Below are 15,855 nucleotides of genomic sequence, written 5' to 3'. Positions count from 1 at the left end.
GAATTTTGGGTCACTCCATGTACCCTGGCAAAACCCTGATCTAAGGAAAAAATATTTGGATCCTCAGATTTGTTAAAAAGAGGTTTTACTGTATGTATAAACACCGAGTAAAAACATTCCTGAAAAGATTTTAGGATCAAACAGAACACTGCTCTTTAGAGCTTAATGACATCTCACAACAATCTAATACTTCCTTGTGCTACTAAAGGGGGGTAAAGTATAACAGCCACAACTCTTAATTTTGTACTGGATGGAATTACAATCATCTACGTCACCAATATAATTTTCACGAAATCTAATATTTTATGGTGTTCATATCATCAGATCTGTGGTGCAAACAATAAAAGAAAAAAAAGAAAAATAAAAAAAAAAAATCATCCAACAATGTCGTGAATCTAATAACACGCACTTGTTCAAAATCATACAGAGTCTTAGGTCACCTATTACTACATCCTGGCAGACCATCGAGCCCAAACTGACAAGCTGTACAACATGGCACAATGTACACAATTTTGGTGGCTGGTGGCATTTATTACCGTATGCTTACAATGATATGCTGAACTGTTATTGACAAAGCTTACTGAAACTTTACTTATTTAACTGACATCATATAGATTTTCTTTTTATAAAAGAATATGAACTTTATATTAAAAACAAAGATTCCATGACTTACCAAACGGGAAAGTGCTGGTAGATAGGCACAATAAAAACACACAAACACACACACAAAATTTCAAGCTTTCGCAACCCATGGTTGCTTCGTCAGGAAAGAGGGAAGGAGAGGGAAAGATGAAAGGATGTGGGTTTCCCTCTCCTTCCCTCTTTCCTGACGAAGCAACCGTGGGTTGCGAAAGCTTGAAATTTTGTGTGTGTGTTTTTATTGTGCCTATCTACCAGCACTTTCCCGTTTGGTAAGTCATGGAATCTTTGTTTTTAATATATTTTTCCCATGTGGAATGTTTCTTTCTATTTTATTTATATCAAGAATATGAACTTTTATTAACAATAAAATTACAAACAGTTCCATGTACACAGATTGTGAAAGACACCAGTATTGTAAGAGTCAACTAAAAAAAGTATAGGAAGAGGGGAAGGCATTTTTATTACAATGAAAGTAACCATAAAAATTATGGCTAATAATATATTCATTTCATAGCATCATAGTCATCAGTCATTCCATTAAGACAAAATATCAATCACCAGTTTTTTATATCAGTCGCTAATACAACACTCCATCCGTACTATGAATAGCATACAATGATCACAAATAATAACAACTTTGTTTACAGCAATACTACATGACAAACTTTAACAACCTATTAAATGCAATAGTTCATGCCATTCTAATTACAATACAATTAGAGGAATTGTAAGCTATGGCACCATAACAATAAAACCTTAGTAATAAAAATTGTAAAAATGTACAAGGAAGGGAGCAAGACACTGCTTAATTAAACGTAACAAATAAGAAAACTATAGAAACATGGTGTGAAATTTCTTTGTTAATGACACCAGTGGGATGCTATCTCTGATCTCAATGAAACAACCAAACCGACCAATATGAAAGACAACTGCACGTAGCACCACACTAACAAAATGTGTAATGTTCAAAGCGTATTCAGGGAGACAACACCTGCATACATACTCCACCTACCATATGGTGCCTGGTGGAGTGTACCTCATACTGCTACTAGTAACTTTCTTGTTCCACTCACAAATGGAGGGGGGGGGGAATCACTTTTCCATACACCTCCATACATGCCCTAATTTCTCTTGTTTTTGCAATCCTTACTCTAAATGTACACAGGGGGGGTGCAGTATATTCTATTGGTCAACAGTTGCAAATGCCATTTCTCTGAATTTTCTGACTAGTATTTCATGAAAAGAATGTCTTCTTCCCTCCAGAGATTCCTACGAGTTTATGAAGCCCCTCCAGAACACTCGTGTTTATCAAGCCCATCGGTAACAAATCTAGCAGCATGCCTCTGAAATGGATTGGCACCTTCATTTAATCTGACCTGGAAGGAATCCCAAACAGTCTAGCAGTACTCAAAAATAGGTCACACTAGTGTTACATACGCAATGTCCTTTATAGGTGAGCTAAACTTTTCTAAAATTCTCTCAATAAGGTGAAGCTGGCCGTTTGCCTTCCCTACTGCCATCCCTATGTGCTCATTCCACTTATTGCTTTCCAACATTACACACAGATATCTAATTGACAGTCATTGTGTCAACCAGTGCACCACCACTACTGTATTCATACATTACATGATTTTTCTACTCATCTACATTAACTTACATTTTTCTACCTTTAGAGCACGCTGCCATCCATCACGCCAAACAGAAATGCTGTCAAAGCTATATTACATCCCTCTATAGTCACTCAATGAAAACGCTTTCCTGCGTCACCAGCAATTTACTACTCAGCATATCCCTCAGATCATTTATGTATAAAGATAACAAGAACAGTCCTACCCTATTTCCCAGGGGCACTTTTGTCTCCAGGGAACACTGGGTTCTATTGCTCATGAAGTCTTTGACCCACTCAAATATCTGGGAATCTATTCCATATGCTAAGATCTTCATTAACATTCTGCAGTGGGGCATCACGTCAAATGCTTTCCAGATATCTAGGAATATTTAACCGACCTGTTGCCCTCCACCCATGTTTCACAGGATATTGTACAACAAAAGGGCACACCATGTTTCGCACAAGTGATGTTTTCTAAATCAGTGTTTATTTGTGAACAAAAGCTTTTCTATCTGAAGGAAAACTCTTATATTCATACTTAAAATATGCTCAACAATTCTACAGCAAACCAATGTTAAGTATATTGGTCTGTAATTTTACAGGTCCGAACTTTTACTCTTCTAATATTTGGGAGTCTTCTGAAATTTTTTCCAGTCGCTTGGGACTTTGCACTGGGCGAGAGATTTCATGTAAATGCAAGCCAAGTAAGTGGCCAAAGCTATACAGAACTCTCTGTAGATCATTGGAATTCCATACGAACCTGGTGACTTATTTGTTTTCAACTTTTTTAGTTGCTTCTGTGTCAGAGATGCACACTATGACCTCCATGTAGGAGAATGAGAAACAGTCAAACAACAGTATGTCATACAATCCTACATAGTGAATGATTTCTTAACCGTGAAATATAGAACGTCATTTTCTATTTTGCTGCCTTTTATTGCCATAACAGGCCAGTTGATGAGCGACTGGACAGACGCCTCCGATCTACTTAGTGATTTTATGCAGGACCACAATTTTCTTAGTTTCTTGGCAAGATCTTTCTCTACGATGTGTTGGTGGAAGCAGTCATATGCACATCAAACTCTTCACACAAGCACGAGTTTCTACTGACTTTGGCCTGTTGACATTACAGAGTTTTTTTTAACCAGGAGCGCAAGAGTCGCTGATTTCCTCAGCATTTTATGAATTTTGTTATCAAACCATGGTGGGTCTTTTCTGTCCTTAATCCACTTACTCAGCACATACTTCTCCATAGTGCAATTTACAATCAGCTTAAACTTTGTCTATAATTCCTCCAGGTCCGTAACATTGGAACTAAATTATGTTCCTTCACTGTCCAAGTAAGGTGGCTGAAATTGGATGGCCCATAAAAATGTTCCACAATTACCTTAAACTTCCCTATGTTAGTTACTCGCGTCCAGATAATTTCTTAGACTGAATTTAGACCTCCGTGAACAATGTTTTTGTCAGCTGTGAAGAACACTCCCCTTCTAAAGATACCTAGTCTTTCTTTTAGATATATTTTCAATGACTAGTTAAATATTTCAGTACTAGTTTCGGTTTCACCCAGCTCTCCGTTCAGAGAATAATTTGAGCGCAACACCTTTCCAGGAGTGTAGTAAATTCGGGAACTCTGTTACAAATGCTTTGGCCGTCTACTGTTAAAATTCTGACAGTCAAAGTGTCTTGTTTTGTATTTGATCTGATTTTGCTCGCTGCATACTGGATGGTGAGCATTCACCAAGAGGACGTCTAACACCTACTTTAAAAAACCTCCAAGTTCACAAGTATTCTGCTATCCAAGTAGCTGCTTCCTTTGTGTAGTGCATCATACAACTCTCCATCTCATAATGTACGTACAGAAATCTGCAGCCAAAACTAACAAAACAGATCCACCAGACTCCAAAACGAAGGAGCCTGATCGATTTCAAGTACATTACAGCAAACTGTGAGCTCTGCATCCCAAGAGCAAAGACAGCAGCCTTCACCACTTACACCAGCCACCCACACAAACTATTGACGGTCTCAGAATGCAAGTGATGGGTGTCACTGGTGCCAACACAAGCTACAATCTGCAGATGACTGAACCCTCAATACCACAGGCAGAGCCGCCTCCACATCTCAGATGATGCCCTCCTGGAAGACACACTGATCACACATTAGACTTCTTTCCAGGCTTCAATACTACTTCCCTAATGGACTCCATAACACGAGTGACATTGGAGCTCCTGATAAATGGAAAAACCCACCCCTCACATGTTTGCTCAGACCCTTCTGAAGGGACAGTTACTTGTCTACTCACAAGTTAAGTGGGCAAGGCCAGATGGGCAGCTTCCACTTTGACACTGAATGATACAAATGGATTACAACCCACCACTCACTCTGTGGATCTCCTGTGATGAGTGCCCTGCAAATTGCCTTGGTAGCAGATTCTATGGGGAGGGGGGGACTAGCAACACATTAGGTGCCTCATGACAAGCCAGATCCTCTGTCACCTCTACAATCCGACAGATTCCGACTGCAGCCAACAGCATCTTCAGCTGTTCACGAACTGCAGCCAGCTCTTCTTGTGTTTGCACACTGCAGGTACACACACTGTACATCCTACTATTACTAATTTATGAATTAGGCTATAAAAGCACACAAAAAGGCTCACTAAGTAATGTGTTTCTTCCCCAATGTACAACAAAATCTGAAACAGTGTCATGCAAAAAGTGTTTAAAAAAACACATATAGCTTATAACTTAAAAAAACATAAATAAGGGGAAAAAATGTGTCACTGGTGACAAGTTCTTCCACAGGGAATCAAAAATTACAAAATGTAACAATATTGTTACACTCAATTCTGGATTTTCCATTGTCGAAAAATCACAAAATGATATTATAGACACTAATAGGATGCCGTGCTTGAGCTCAACTGCCCAAAACATGGCGACCTACGTGACAACACTACAGATAAAAAACACACAGCACAAAGTGCTAATGAAAAATATAATGTTCAAACAGTGTTCAAAGAAACACTTTAAAATGCAAAGGCAAAGAGCAAAATACAATTTGAAACATAACACGAAAAAAGTTTAAAATACAGGTACTGATTGCAACATTTTATGTTTAATGGAAACTTAACTGTAATAAACCCACACTTTATAATACTGAAACAACTGGAAAAAATCCCATGGCATCATGAACATTGTGAACTGTCCGTCGACCCATCTGAATGAATCACCAAGTCTACCTGAAACTTCGAGTCACTGAAAAGTGCATATCATTTCAGAGAATATCTCATATGATTATTAGGCACAGCTTACACTGTGCTAGTCACGAGTGGAGAGTGGACAAACAACAATTTTTATCCATCTGTGTGTGTCTTAACTCTTTTTACAGTTTCCACACACCATAAAGGAAACAATCTGTAAAGACTCAATGACTTGGTATAAGCAACATCTGAAGATTATAGTACTAATTAACGTTTACCATATTTTGGATGACAAGCTGCGTGGCAACTTCTGGTGTCAGACGCTCTAGGATATATTTCTCTGCAGCATCTATGACTTCTTCTGACAAAATAATTGGAGCAGGCACCGTAGAGATAGGTTCCACTGTGGGTTCTGAGTTCACAACCTGTAACATGAATAAATCCTAAAGGTTTTAATCTTGCACAGGTCATTTCATTTGCTCATTTTTGTTTCACATTTCCTCATGCTTATGTATGACTGACTAAAGACAGCATGCTGGTTATCTTCACTGATCACATAAGTAGACCCTAAGAATTCTTTGCAATAATACTGTGTGATATTACTGAAGTTACATATAACATAGTCAGCAAGGCGTAGCAAGAGCAGAGAGCTGTATAAGGGGGAGAAAGCAGCAGCACTTGGGAGACTGCAAGTGAGGAGGAGGCTGTGTGCTGCTGTGGAAGAAATTAGGTCACTGAACAGCACACAACCATAATGTCAGAGGAAGGCCACTCATGGAGTGATACTGCTGTCGACAGCTGTCTTCAGTGGCTTATGAGGGATCACTGCTGCTTGCATTATTACTCTCACTGTCAGTAGCATAGTTGGCTGACAATGAATTGTTACGTCATTCTGTCAACAGTTATTTCATTTCGAACCCAAGGTCTCCACTAATGAGAGGTTCACTTGACTTTATAATAAGATACCGTTTCTTCACATTTCAAGTACCCTATCTAATTCCAATGTAACAGCCTACTTTCTTAAATACAGTTTCACTGCAGTGCAAATTAAAGAGTCGATTTAAATAAGATTTATTTAAGGAGGTAACAGAAAAAAATGACTGGTCATATAAGGCGAGCCAAATCTTTCCTTGGTGACTAAAAATGAGAGCACAGCATTGTGAAACAAAATACACAGCTTCTTGAAAACCACTGAATCATTTCAACATTTATATATATATATATATATATATATATATATATATATATATATATATATATATATATATATATATATATAAAAGATGATGAAACTTACCAAACAAAAGCGCTGGCAGGTCGATAGACACACAAACAAACACAAACATACACACAAAATTCTAGCTTTCGCAACCAATGGTTGCCTCGTCAGGAAAGAGGGAAGGAGAAGGAAAGACAAAAGGATATGGGTTTTAAGGGAGAGGGTAAGGAGTCATTCCAATCCCGGGAGCGGAAAGACTTACCTTAGGGGGAAAAAAGGACAGGTATACACTCGCACACACACACACATATCCATCCACACATACACAGACACAAGCAGACATGTAAATGTCCTTTTGTCTTTCCTTCTCCTTCCCTCTTTCCTGACGAGGCAACCATTGGTTGCGAAAGCTAGAATTTTGTGTGTATGTTTGTGTTTGTTTGTGTGTCTATCGACCTGCCAGCGCTTTTGTTTGGTAAGTTTCATCATCTTTCTTTTTAGATATATTTTTCCCACGTGGAATGTTTCCCTCTATTAATTCATATATATATATATATATATATATATATATATATATATATATATATATATATATATAAGAGAGAGACAAGTAATGGATTAACTTTTAACGTTCTATAAGCATAACCACAATATTCTGTCCTAGACTTTAAATATTAACAATACATTTGCCACAAACCCATTTTTGCCACCTGCACTCGCAAATACCTCCCATTCCCCTCCAGAAATCAGTGTTACACACCACTCCAGTAATAAAAAGAAGTTTATAACGAGCACATAAGTCTCATTATCATTCATGTTACCGAAATTTTCAATCGCTGGGAAATATTACAACCAACTTCTTGAACGTATTTTCTCATTCAAAATTTCCACTTTTTTTGACATTTTTCTCCATCTATCTTAAGTCATTCCTAGTCTCTCATGGAATCCTTGCCTGCAAAGTAATTTGCGCATACTAAAAGGAAAGGCCTCAGTTGAGCGACTTTCAAGCGAGGAAAGTTTCATGTTTTAAAACACTACTTTACAACATACAGACATGAATTATTTGTTGAAGAATGAAGAAATTGGCAGAGGCTGGTACCTGAGAAAATCCATTTTGGTCCTGGAGAAATGTAGGACATGCAAGGCAATACTGACTGCACGATTTAGAAAACCTATGTCTGCAGCATTTGTAGACAAAGTTTTTGACAATGTTGACTACAAAAAACACACACACACACACACACACACACACACACACACACACACAAAATATAGATGGGTAGATTGATTAATTATCATGGAAGTACTGGATCATATTGGGGAAAAACTAAATATATGGCACAAGTGGATTAAAAGAAGGGAGTGTTTGGTATGACATTTTGAATCATCATGGAATCTTCAATTCATTAATGGAAGGAAGAGTGGAGGGTTTAAATTTTAGAGGGAGACCAATGCGTGACCACCGTAAGTAGGTTGACACAGATGTAGGTAACAGTAGCTACGGTACAGATGATAAGGCTTGCACAGGATACACTAGCATGAAGATCTAATCAGTCTTAGGACTGAAAACAACAACAAGTATTTATATTGTCTCCAAAATTTCTAGCTGCCAACCCTATCAACCAGAAACAGTGTGACTTTGTGGAAAACACAAAATGTTTCATTTTCACCAAGTGGCCATGCACAAAGTTCATCATAAAACTGTCCACTCTTCAGGTATGTAATGCAGCAATTCTTTTACTTCGCTCTACTTTGTAGATTTTAACGAGACTCATGCTGTTGGGTATGCTAAACACTCATGGTTACAATGGGCAAAGGTCATCCCAGTAGAGCCACTTCATAATTATGTATTTCTGTAAAAATGCTCATACTTTCTTGAAAAGAAACTTCTTGATTTTACTGCAGTTCGCAACAATCTGATATCTGACGTACACAGCCAACTCGGTCACGTTTCCTTATGGACTGTTTTGCAATACCAAAGTTTCTGTCCCAAGGAAACTAAGAATGACACCTAATTACAATGCCCTCTTAATTCATATTCCTTCACCCTTGAATATTTCAGATAGTATACACCACTGCATAATATTGCATGTCAAATTTCAGTAAGTGTTCGAGCCTGCCCAGATAGGACTCTCTGTTACAATGTGTGAATGTAGATGGTTAACCATAATTCTTAAATGTGCTGTGGAACACAGCTCATAATGAATATGATATTTTTTATGCACTGCCCCATTTCAAAATACACTCCTGGAAATTGAAATAAGAACACCGTGAATTCATTGTCCCAGGAAGGGGAAACTTTATTGACACATTCCTGGGGTCAGATACATCACATGATCACACTGACAGAACCACAGGCACACAGACACAGGCAACAGAGCATGCACAATGTCGGCACTAGTACAGTGTATATCCACCTTTCGCAGCAATGCAGGCTGCTATTCTCCCATGGAGACGATCGTAGAGATGCTGGATGTAGTCCTGTGGAACGGCTTGCCATGCCATTTCCACCTGGCGCCTCAGTTGGACCAGCGTTCGTGCTGGACGTGCAGACCGCGTGAGACGCCGCTTCATCCAGTCCCAAACATGCTCAATGGGGGACAGATCCGGAGATCTTGCTGGCGAGGGTAGTTGACTTACACCTTCTAGAGCACGTTGGGTGGCACGGGATACATGCGGACGTGCATTGTCCTGTTGGAACAGCAAGTTCCCTTGCCGGTCTAGGAATGGTAGAACGATGGGTTCGATGACGGTTTGGATGTACCGTGCACTATTCAGTGTCCCCTCGACGATCACCAGTGGTGTACGGCCAGTGTAGGAGATCGCTCCCCACACCATGATGCCGGGTGTTGGCCCTGTGTGCCTCGGTCGTATGCAGTCCTGATTGTGGCGCTCACCTGCACGGCGCCAAACACGCATACGACCATCATTGGCACCAAGGCAGAAGCGACTCTCATCGCTGAAGACGACACGTCTCCATTCGTCCCTCCATTCACGCCTGTCGCGACACCACTGCAGGCGGGCTGCACGATGTTGGGGCGTGAGCGGAAGACGGCCTAACGGTGTGCGGGACCGTAGCCCAGCTTCATGGAGACGGTTGCGAATGGTCCTCGCCGATACCCCAGGAGCAACAGTGTCCCTAATTTGCTGGGAAGTGGCGGTGTGGTCCCCTACGGCACTGCGTAGGATCCTACGGTCTTGGCGTGCATCCGTGCGCCGCTGCGGTCCGGTCCCAGGTCGACGGGCACGTGCACCTTCCGCTGACCACTGGCGACAACATCGATGTACTGTGGAGACCTCACGCCCCACGTGTTGAGCAATTCGGCGGTACGTCCACCCGGCCTCCCGCATGCCCACTATACGCCCTCGCTCAAAGTCCGTCAACTGCACATACGGTTCACGTCCACGCTGTCGCGGCATGCTACCAGTGTTAAAGACTGCGATGGAGCTCCGTATGCCACGGCAAACTGGCTGACACTGACGGCGGCGGTGCACAAATGCTGCGCAGCTAGCGCCATTCGACGGCCAACACCGCGGTTCCTGGTGTGTCCGCTGTGCCGTGCGTGTGATCATTGCTTGTACAGCCCTCTCGCAGTGTCCGGAGCAAGTATGGTGGGTCTGACACACCGGTGTCAATGTGTTCTTTTTTCCATTTCCAGGAGTGTACAAATAATCACGGTTTATAAAAAGAAATTGTTACTTAGACACCCCTTGCATCACCTGTGCTGCATGCATTGGGAACAAGTTTACTGGCTAGATAACATAGTTCGCTATAATTCTTTTGTACTACTTTAAATTCACATTTCCTATATGAAATAATACTTGTTTACAAAAAGACTTTCGGCTCTCCATCAAATTACCAGCATTATTGGTCCCACTCTCAAGATAAAGCCTATTTTAATGCACGATAATGAAGGTAATATTTACTTTTAGCATTTTAACAACAGACCTCACTCTTCCTATTGTTCAGACACTACAGGGCTATTACAAATGATTGAAGCGATTTCATAAATTCACTGTAGCTCTATTCATTGACATATGGTCATGACACACTACAGATACGTAAAAAAACTCAAAGTTTCGTTCGGCTGAAGCCGCACTTCAGGTTTCTGCCGCCAGAGCGCTCGAGAGCGCAGTGAGACAAAATGGCGACAGGAGCCAAGAAAGCGTATGTCGTGCTTGAAATGCACTCACATCAATCAGTCATAACAGTGCAACGACACTTCAGGACGAAGTTCAACAAAGATCCACCAACTGCTAACTCCATTCGGCGATGGTATGCGCAGTTTAAAGCTTCTGGATGCCTCTGTAAGGGGAAATCAACGGGTCGGCCTGCAGTGAGCGAAGAAACGGTTGAACGCGTGCGGGCAAGTTTCACGCGTAGCCCGCGGAAGTCGACGAATAAAGCAAGCAGGGAGCTAAACGTACCACAGCCGACGGTTTGGAAAATCTTACGGAAAAGGCTGGAAAATCTTACGGAAAAGGCTGGAAAATCTTACGGAAAAGGCTAAAGCAGAAGCCTTACCGTTTACAATTGCTACAAGCCCTGACACCCGATGACAAAGTCAAACGCTTTGAATTTTCGGCGCGGTTGCAACAGCTCATGGAAGAGGATGCGTTCAGTGCGAAACTTGTTTTCAGTGATGAAGCAACATTTTTTCTTAATGGTGAAGTGAACAGATACAATGTGCGAATCTGGGCGGTAGAGAATCCTCACGCATTCGTGCAATAAAATCGCAGTTCACCAAAAGTTAACGTGTTTTGTGCAATCTCACGGTTTAAAGTTTACGGCCCCTTTTTCATCTGCGAAAAAAACTTTACAGGACACGTTTATCTGGACATGCTGGAAAATTGGCTCATGCCACAACTGGAGACCGACAGCGCAGACTTCATCTTTCAACAGGATGGTGCTCCACCACACTTCCATCATGATGTTCGGCATTTCTTAAACAGGAGATTGGAAAACCGATGGGTCGGACGTGGTGGAGATCATGATCAGTAATTCATGTCATGGCCTCCACGCTCTCCCGACTTAACCCCATGCGATTTCTTTCTGTGGGGTTATGTGGAAGATTCAGTGTTTACACCTCCTCTACCAAGAAACGTGCCAGAACGTGCTTTCGAACTCATTGATGGGGACATGCTGCGCCGAGTGTGGGAGGAACTTCATTATCGGCTTGATGTCTGCCGAATCACTAATGGGGCACAAATCAAACATTTGTGAATGCCTAAAAAAACTTTTTGAGTTTTTGTATCTGTGTGCAAAGCATTGTGAAAATATCTCAAATAATAAAGTTATTGTAGAGCTGTGAAATCGCTTCAATCATTTGTAATAACCCTGTATATCATGGCAGTTCCAGGTGTTGGTGTTTTGGTCTATAGTTGCTGAAGTTACTGGTGGAGCTCTGGCCTGTTCCACCACTTTTATAGCACTGCCAACCATTACCGAATGCTCATGTATTGTCCACTTTGTGTTGTGCATTGCTTGTTGCTCATCTCTTATTTTGAAGTGAGTTAAGACACTGTTCCAGGCCCATCAGACAGTTTATATACAACTCCCACTTCTCCTAAAAGGGAAGGGAGATTTGTAGTATGAAGTGGTGCTCATAACATTATGCATAATATGCTGGAGTGCTGCGAGGTGGAAAAGGAAAAAAAAAAAAAAAAAAAAAAAACTGCTACACCCTATCACTCGGGCCAGAAAGAGAGCTGCCATTTACATTGGCAAAGGTGTTTCAACTCTAGATAGGTTTAAAAAGCCCACAAGCTCTCATCCAGAAGAATCGACTGGTAGTCCAAGAAAGAAAAGATCAGTTTTAGCCCTAATTTGTACCGTACAAGGGTACAGCTGCTTATATTTGACAATTCTTCCAACTAGGCAGCTGTTAAATTATTTTTATTTTTTTCCACTTAGGACGAGACACAGTGATACTCAAGAAGCTGATGAATTCAGTAAATTATAAGGAATAGCATAGCAGAAATCTAAGCACAACAGAAAGTACTTCCTAGCATAACAAAACTTCTTCCAGTGCTGCATGAGAAGACGAACTGGAGATGGGCCAGAACCCCATTAAAAACTTTAATCAAGTCAATGGGATGTGTGTGTGTGTGTGTGTGTGTGTGTGTGTGTGTGTGTGTGTGTGTGTGTGTGTTGACAAACGACTTAATGGCCAAAAGCTTTATTTGTGACAGTCTTTTTGTTGTGCCTATCTGCGACTCAGCATCTTCACTATATGGTGAGTAGCAACTTTCCTTTTCATAATATTGTTACATTCCATCCTAGATTTTCCATAGTTCAAAATATTTTTTATTTTGACGAGTCATGGGTCAGAGGCTACAAGATGTACTGGGTTTTACGGCACGGAGAAGTGCCTCCAGAAGTAGACGTGAAATACGTGTGTGTAGTAAGGAAGCAGGATAGACACCGACGGGAAGTGCACCACGGAAATTAAAATAAGGATGTTGTTGTTGTTGTTGTGGTCTTCAGTCCTGAGACTGGTTTGATGCAGCTCTCCATGCTACTCTATCCTGTGCAAGCTTCTTCATCTCCCAGTACCTACTGCAACCTACATCCTTCTGAATCTGCTTAGTGTATTCATCTCTTGGTCTCCCTCTACGATTTTTACCCTCCACGCTGCCCTCCAATACTAAATTGGTGATCCCTTGATGCCTCAGAACATGTCCTACCAACCGATCCCTTCTTCTGGTCAAGTTGTGCCACAAACTTCTCTTCTCCCCAATCCTATTCAAAACTTCCTCATTAGTTATGTGATCTACCCATCTAATCTTCAGCACTCTTCTGTAGCACCACATTTCGAAAGCTTCTATTCTCTTCTTGTCCAAACTATTTATCGTCCATGTTTCACTTCCATACATGGCTACACTCCATACAAATACTTTCAGAAATGACTTCCTGACACTTAAATCAATACAGGATGTTAACAAATTTCTCTTCTTCAGAAACGCTTTCCTTGCCATTGCCAGCCTACATTTTATATCCTCTCTACTTCGACCATCATCAGTTATTTTGCTCCCCAAATAGCAAAACTCCTTTACTACTTTAAGTGCCTCATTTCCTAATCTAATTCCCTCAGCATCACCCGACTTAATTAGACTACATTCCATTATCCTTGTTTTGCTTTTGTTGATGTTCATCTTATATCCTCCTTTCAAGACACTGTCCATTCCATTCAACTGCTCTTCCAAGTCCTTTGCTGTCTCTGACAGAATTACAATGTCATCGGCGAACCTCAAAGTTTTTATTTCTTCTCCATGGATTTTAATACCTACTCCGAATTTTTCTTTTGTTTCCTTTACTGCTTGCTCAATATACAGATTGAACAACATCGGGGAGAGGCTACAACCCTGTCTTACTCCCTTCCCAACCACTGCTTCCCTTTCATGTCCCTCGACTCTTATAACTGCCATCTGGTTTCTGTACAAATTGTAAATAGCCTTTCGCTCCCTGTATTTTACCCCTGCCACCTTTAGAATTTGAAAGAGAGTATTCCAGTCAACATTGTCAAAAGCTTTCTCTAAGTCTACAAATGCTATAAACGTAGGTTTGCCTTTCCTTAATCTTTCTTCTAAGATAAGTCGTAAGGTCAGTATTGCCTCACGTGTTCCAGTGTTTCTACGGAATCCAAACTGATCTTCCCCGAGGTTGGCTTCTACTAGTTTTTCCATTCGTCTGTAAAGAATTCGTGTTAGTATTTTGCAGCTGTGACTTATTAAACTGATAGTTCGGTAATTTTCACATCTGTCAACACCTGCTTTCTTTGGGATTGGAATTATTATATTCTTCTTGAAGTCTGAGGGTATTTCGCCTGTTTCATACATCTTGCTCACCAGATGGTAGAGTTTTGTCAGGACTGGCTCTCCCACGGCCGTCAGTAGTTCCAATGGAATATTGTCTACTCCGGGGGCCTTGTTTCGACTCAGGTCTTTCAGTGCTCTGTCAAACTCTTCACGCAGTATCATATCTCCCATTTCATCTTCATCTACATCCTCTTCCATTTCCATAATATTGTCCTCAAGTACATCGCCCTTGTATAGACCCTCTATATACTCCTTCCACCTTTCTGCTTTCCCTTCTTTGCTTAGAACTGGGTTTCCATCTGAGCTCTTGATATTCATACAAGTCGTTCTCTTATCTCCAAAGGTCTCTTTAATTTTCCTGTAGGCGGTATCTATCTTACCCCTAGTGAGATAGGCCTCTACATCCTTACATTTGTCCTCTAGCCATCCCTGCTTAGCCATTTTGCACTTCCTGTCGATCTCATTTTTGAGACGTTTGTATTCCTTTTTGCCTGTTTCACTTACTGCATTTTTATATTTTCTCCTTTCATCAATTAAATTCAATATTTCTTCTGTTACCCAAGGATTTCTACTAGCCCTCGTCTTTTTACCTACTTGATCCTCTGCTGTCTTCACTACTTCATCCCTCAAAGCTACCCATTCTTCTTCTACTGTATTTATTTCCCCCATTCCTGTCAATTGCTCCCTTATGCTCTCCCTGAATCTCTGTACAACCTCTGGTTCTTTTAGTTTATCCAGGTCCCATCTCCTTAAATTCCCACCTTTTTGCAGTTTCTTCAGTTTTAATCTACAGGTCATAACCAATAGATTGTGGTCAGAGTCCACATCTGCCCCTGGAAATGTCTTACAATTTAAAACCTGGTTCCTAAATCTCTGTCTTACCATTATATAATCTATCTGATACCTTTTAGTATCTCCAGGGTTCTTCCATGTATACAACCTTCTTTCATGATTCTTAAATCAAGTGTTAGTTATGATTATGTTGTGCTCTGTGCAAAATTCTACCAGTCGGCTTCCTCTTTCATTTCTGTCCCCCAATCCATATTCACCTACTATGTTTCCTTCTCTCCCTTTTCCTACACTCGAATTCCAGTCACCCATGACTATTAAATTTTCATCTCCCTTCACAATCTGAATAATTTCTTTTATTTCATCATACATTTCTTCAATTTCTTCGTCATCTGCAGAGCTAGTTGGCATATAAGCTTGTACTACTATAGTAGGTGTGGGCTTCGTATCTATCTTGGCCACAATAATGCGTTCACTATGCTGTTTGTAGTAGCTTACCCGCATTCCTATTTTCCTATTCATTATTAAACCTACTCCTGCATTACCCCTATTTGATTTTGTGTTTATAACCCTGTAGTCACC

At 40.7% G+C, this 15,855-nt stretch overlaps 1 protein-coding gene across 1 annotated transcript in view; it reads right to left on the bottom strand.

The window, feature by feature from the left end:
• Positions 1-15,855, bottom strand: part of LOC126424822 (symplekin) — a 129,377-nt gene that overhangs the window by 80,185 nt on the left and 33,337 nt on the right. Inside the window, exon 8 of the mRNA XM_050087616.1 lies at positions 5,726-5,872. Coding sequence (XP_049943573.1) covers positions 5,726-5,872 — 147 coding nt within the window. The remainder of the gene's footprint in view (positions 1-5,725; positions 5,873-15,855) is intronic.

This window comes from Schistocerca serialis, chromosome 10 (assembly GCF_023864345.2).
Source record: "Schistocerca serialis cubense isolate TAMUIC-IGC-003099 chromosome 10, iqSchSeri2.2, whole genome shotgun sequence".
Taxonomy (NCBI): domain Eukaryota; kingdom Metazoa; phylum Arthropoda; class Insecta; order Orthoptera; family Acrididae; genus Schistocerca; species Schistocerca serialis.
Note: the sequence above shows the minus strand (reverse complement) of the source record. Positions and strands in the feature narration are given on the sequence as shown.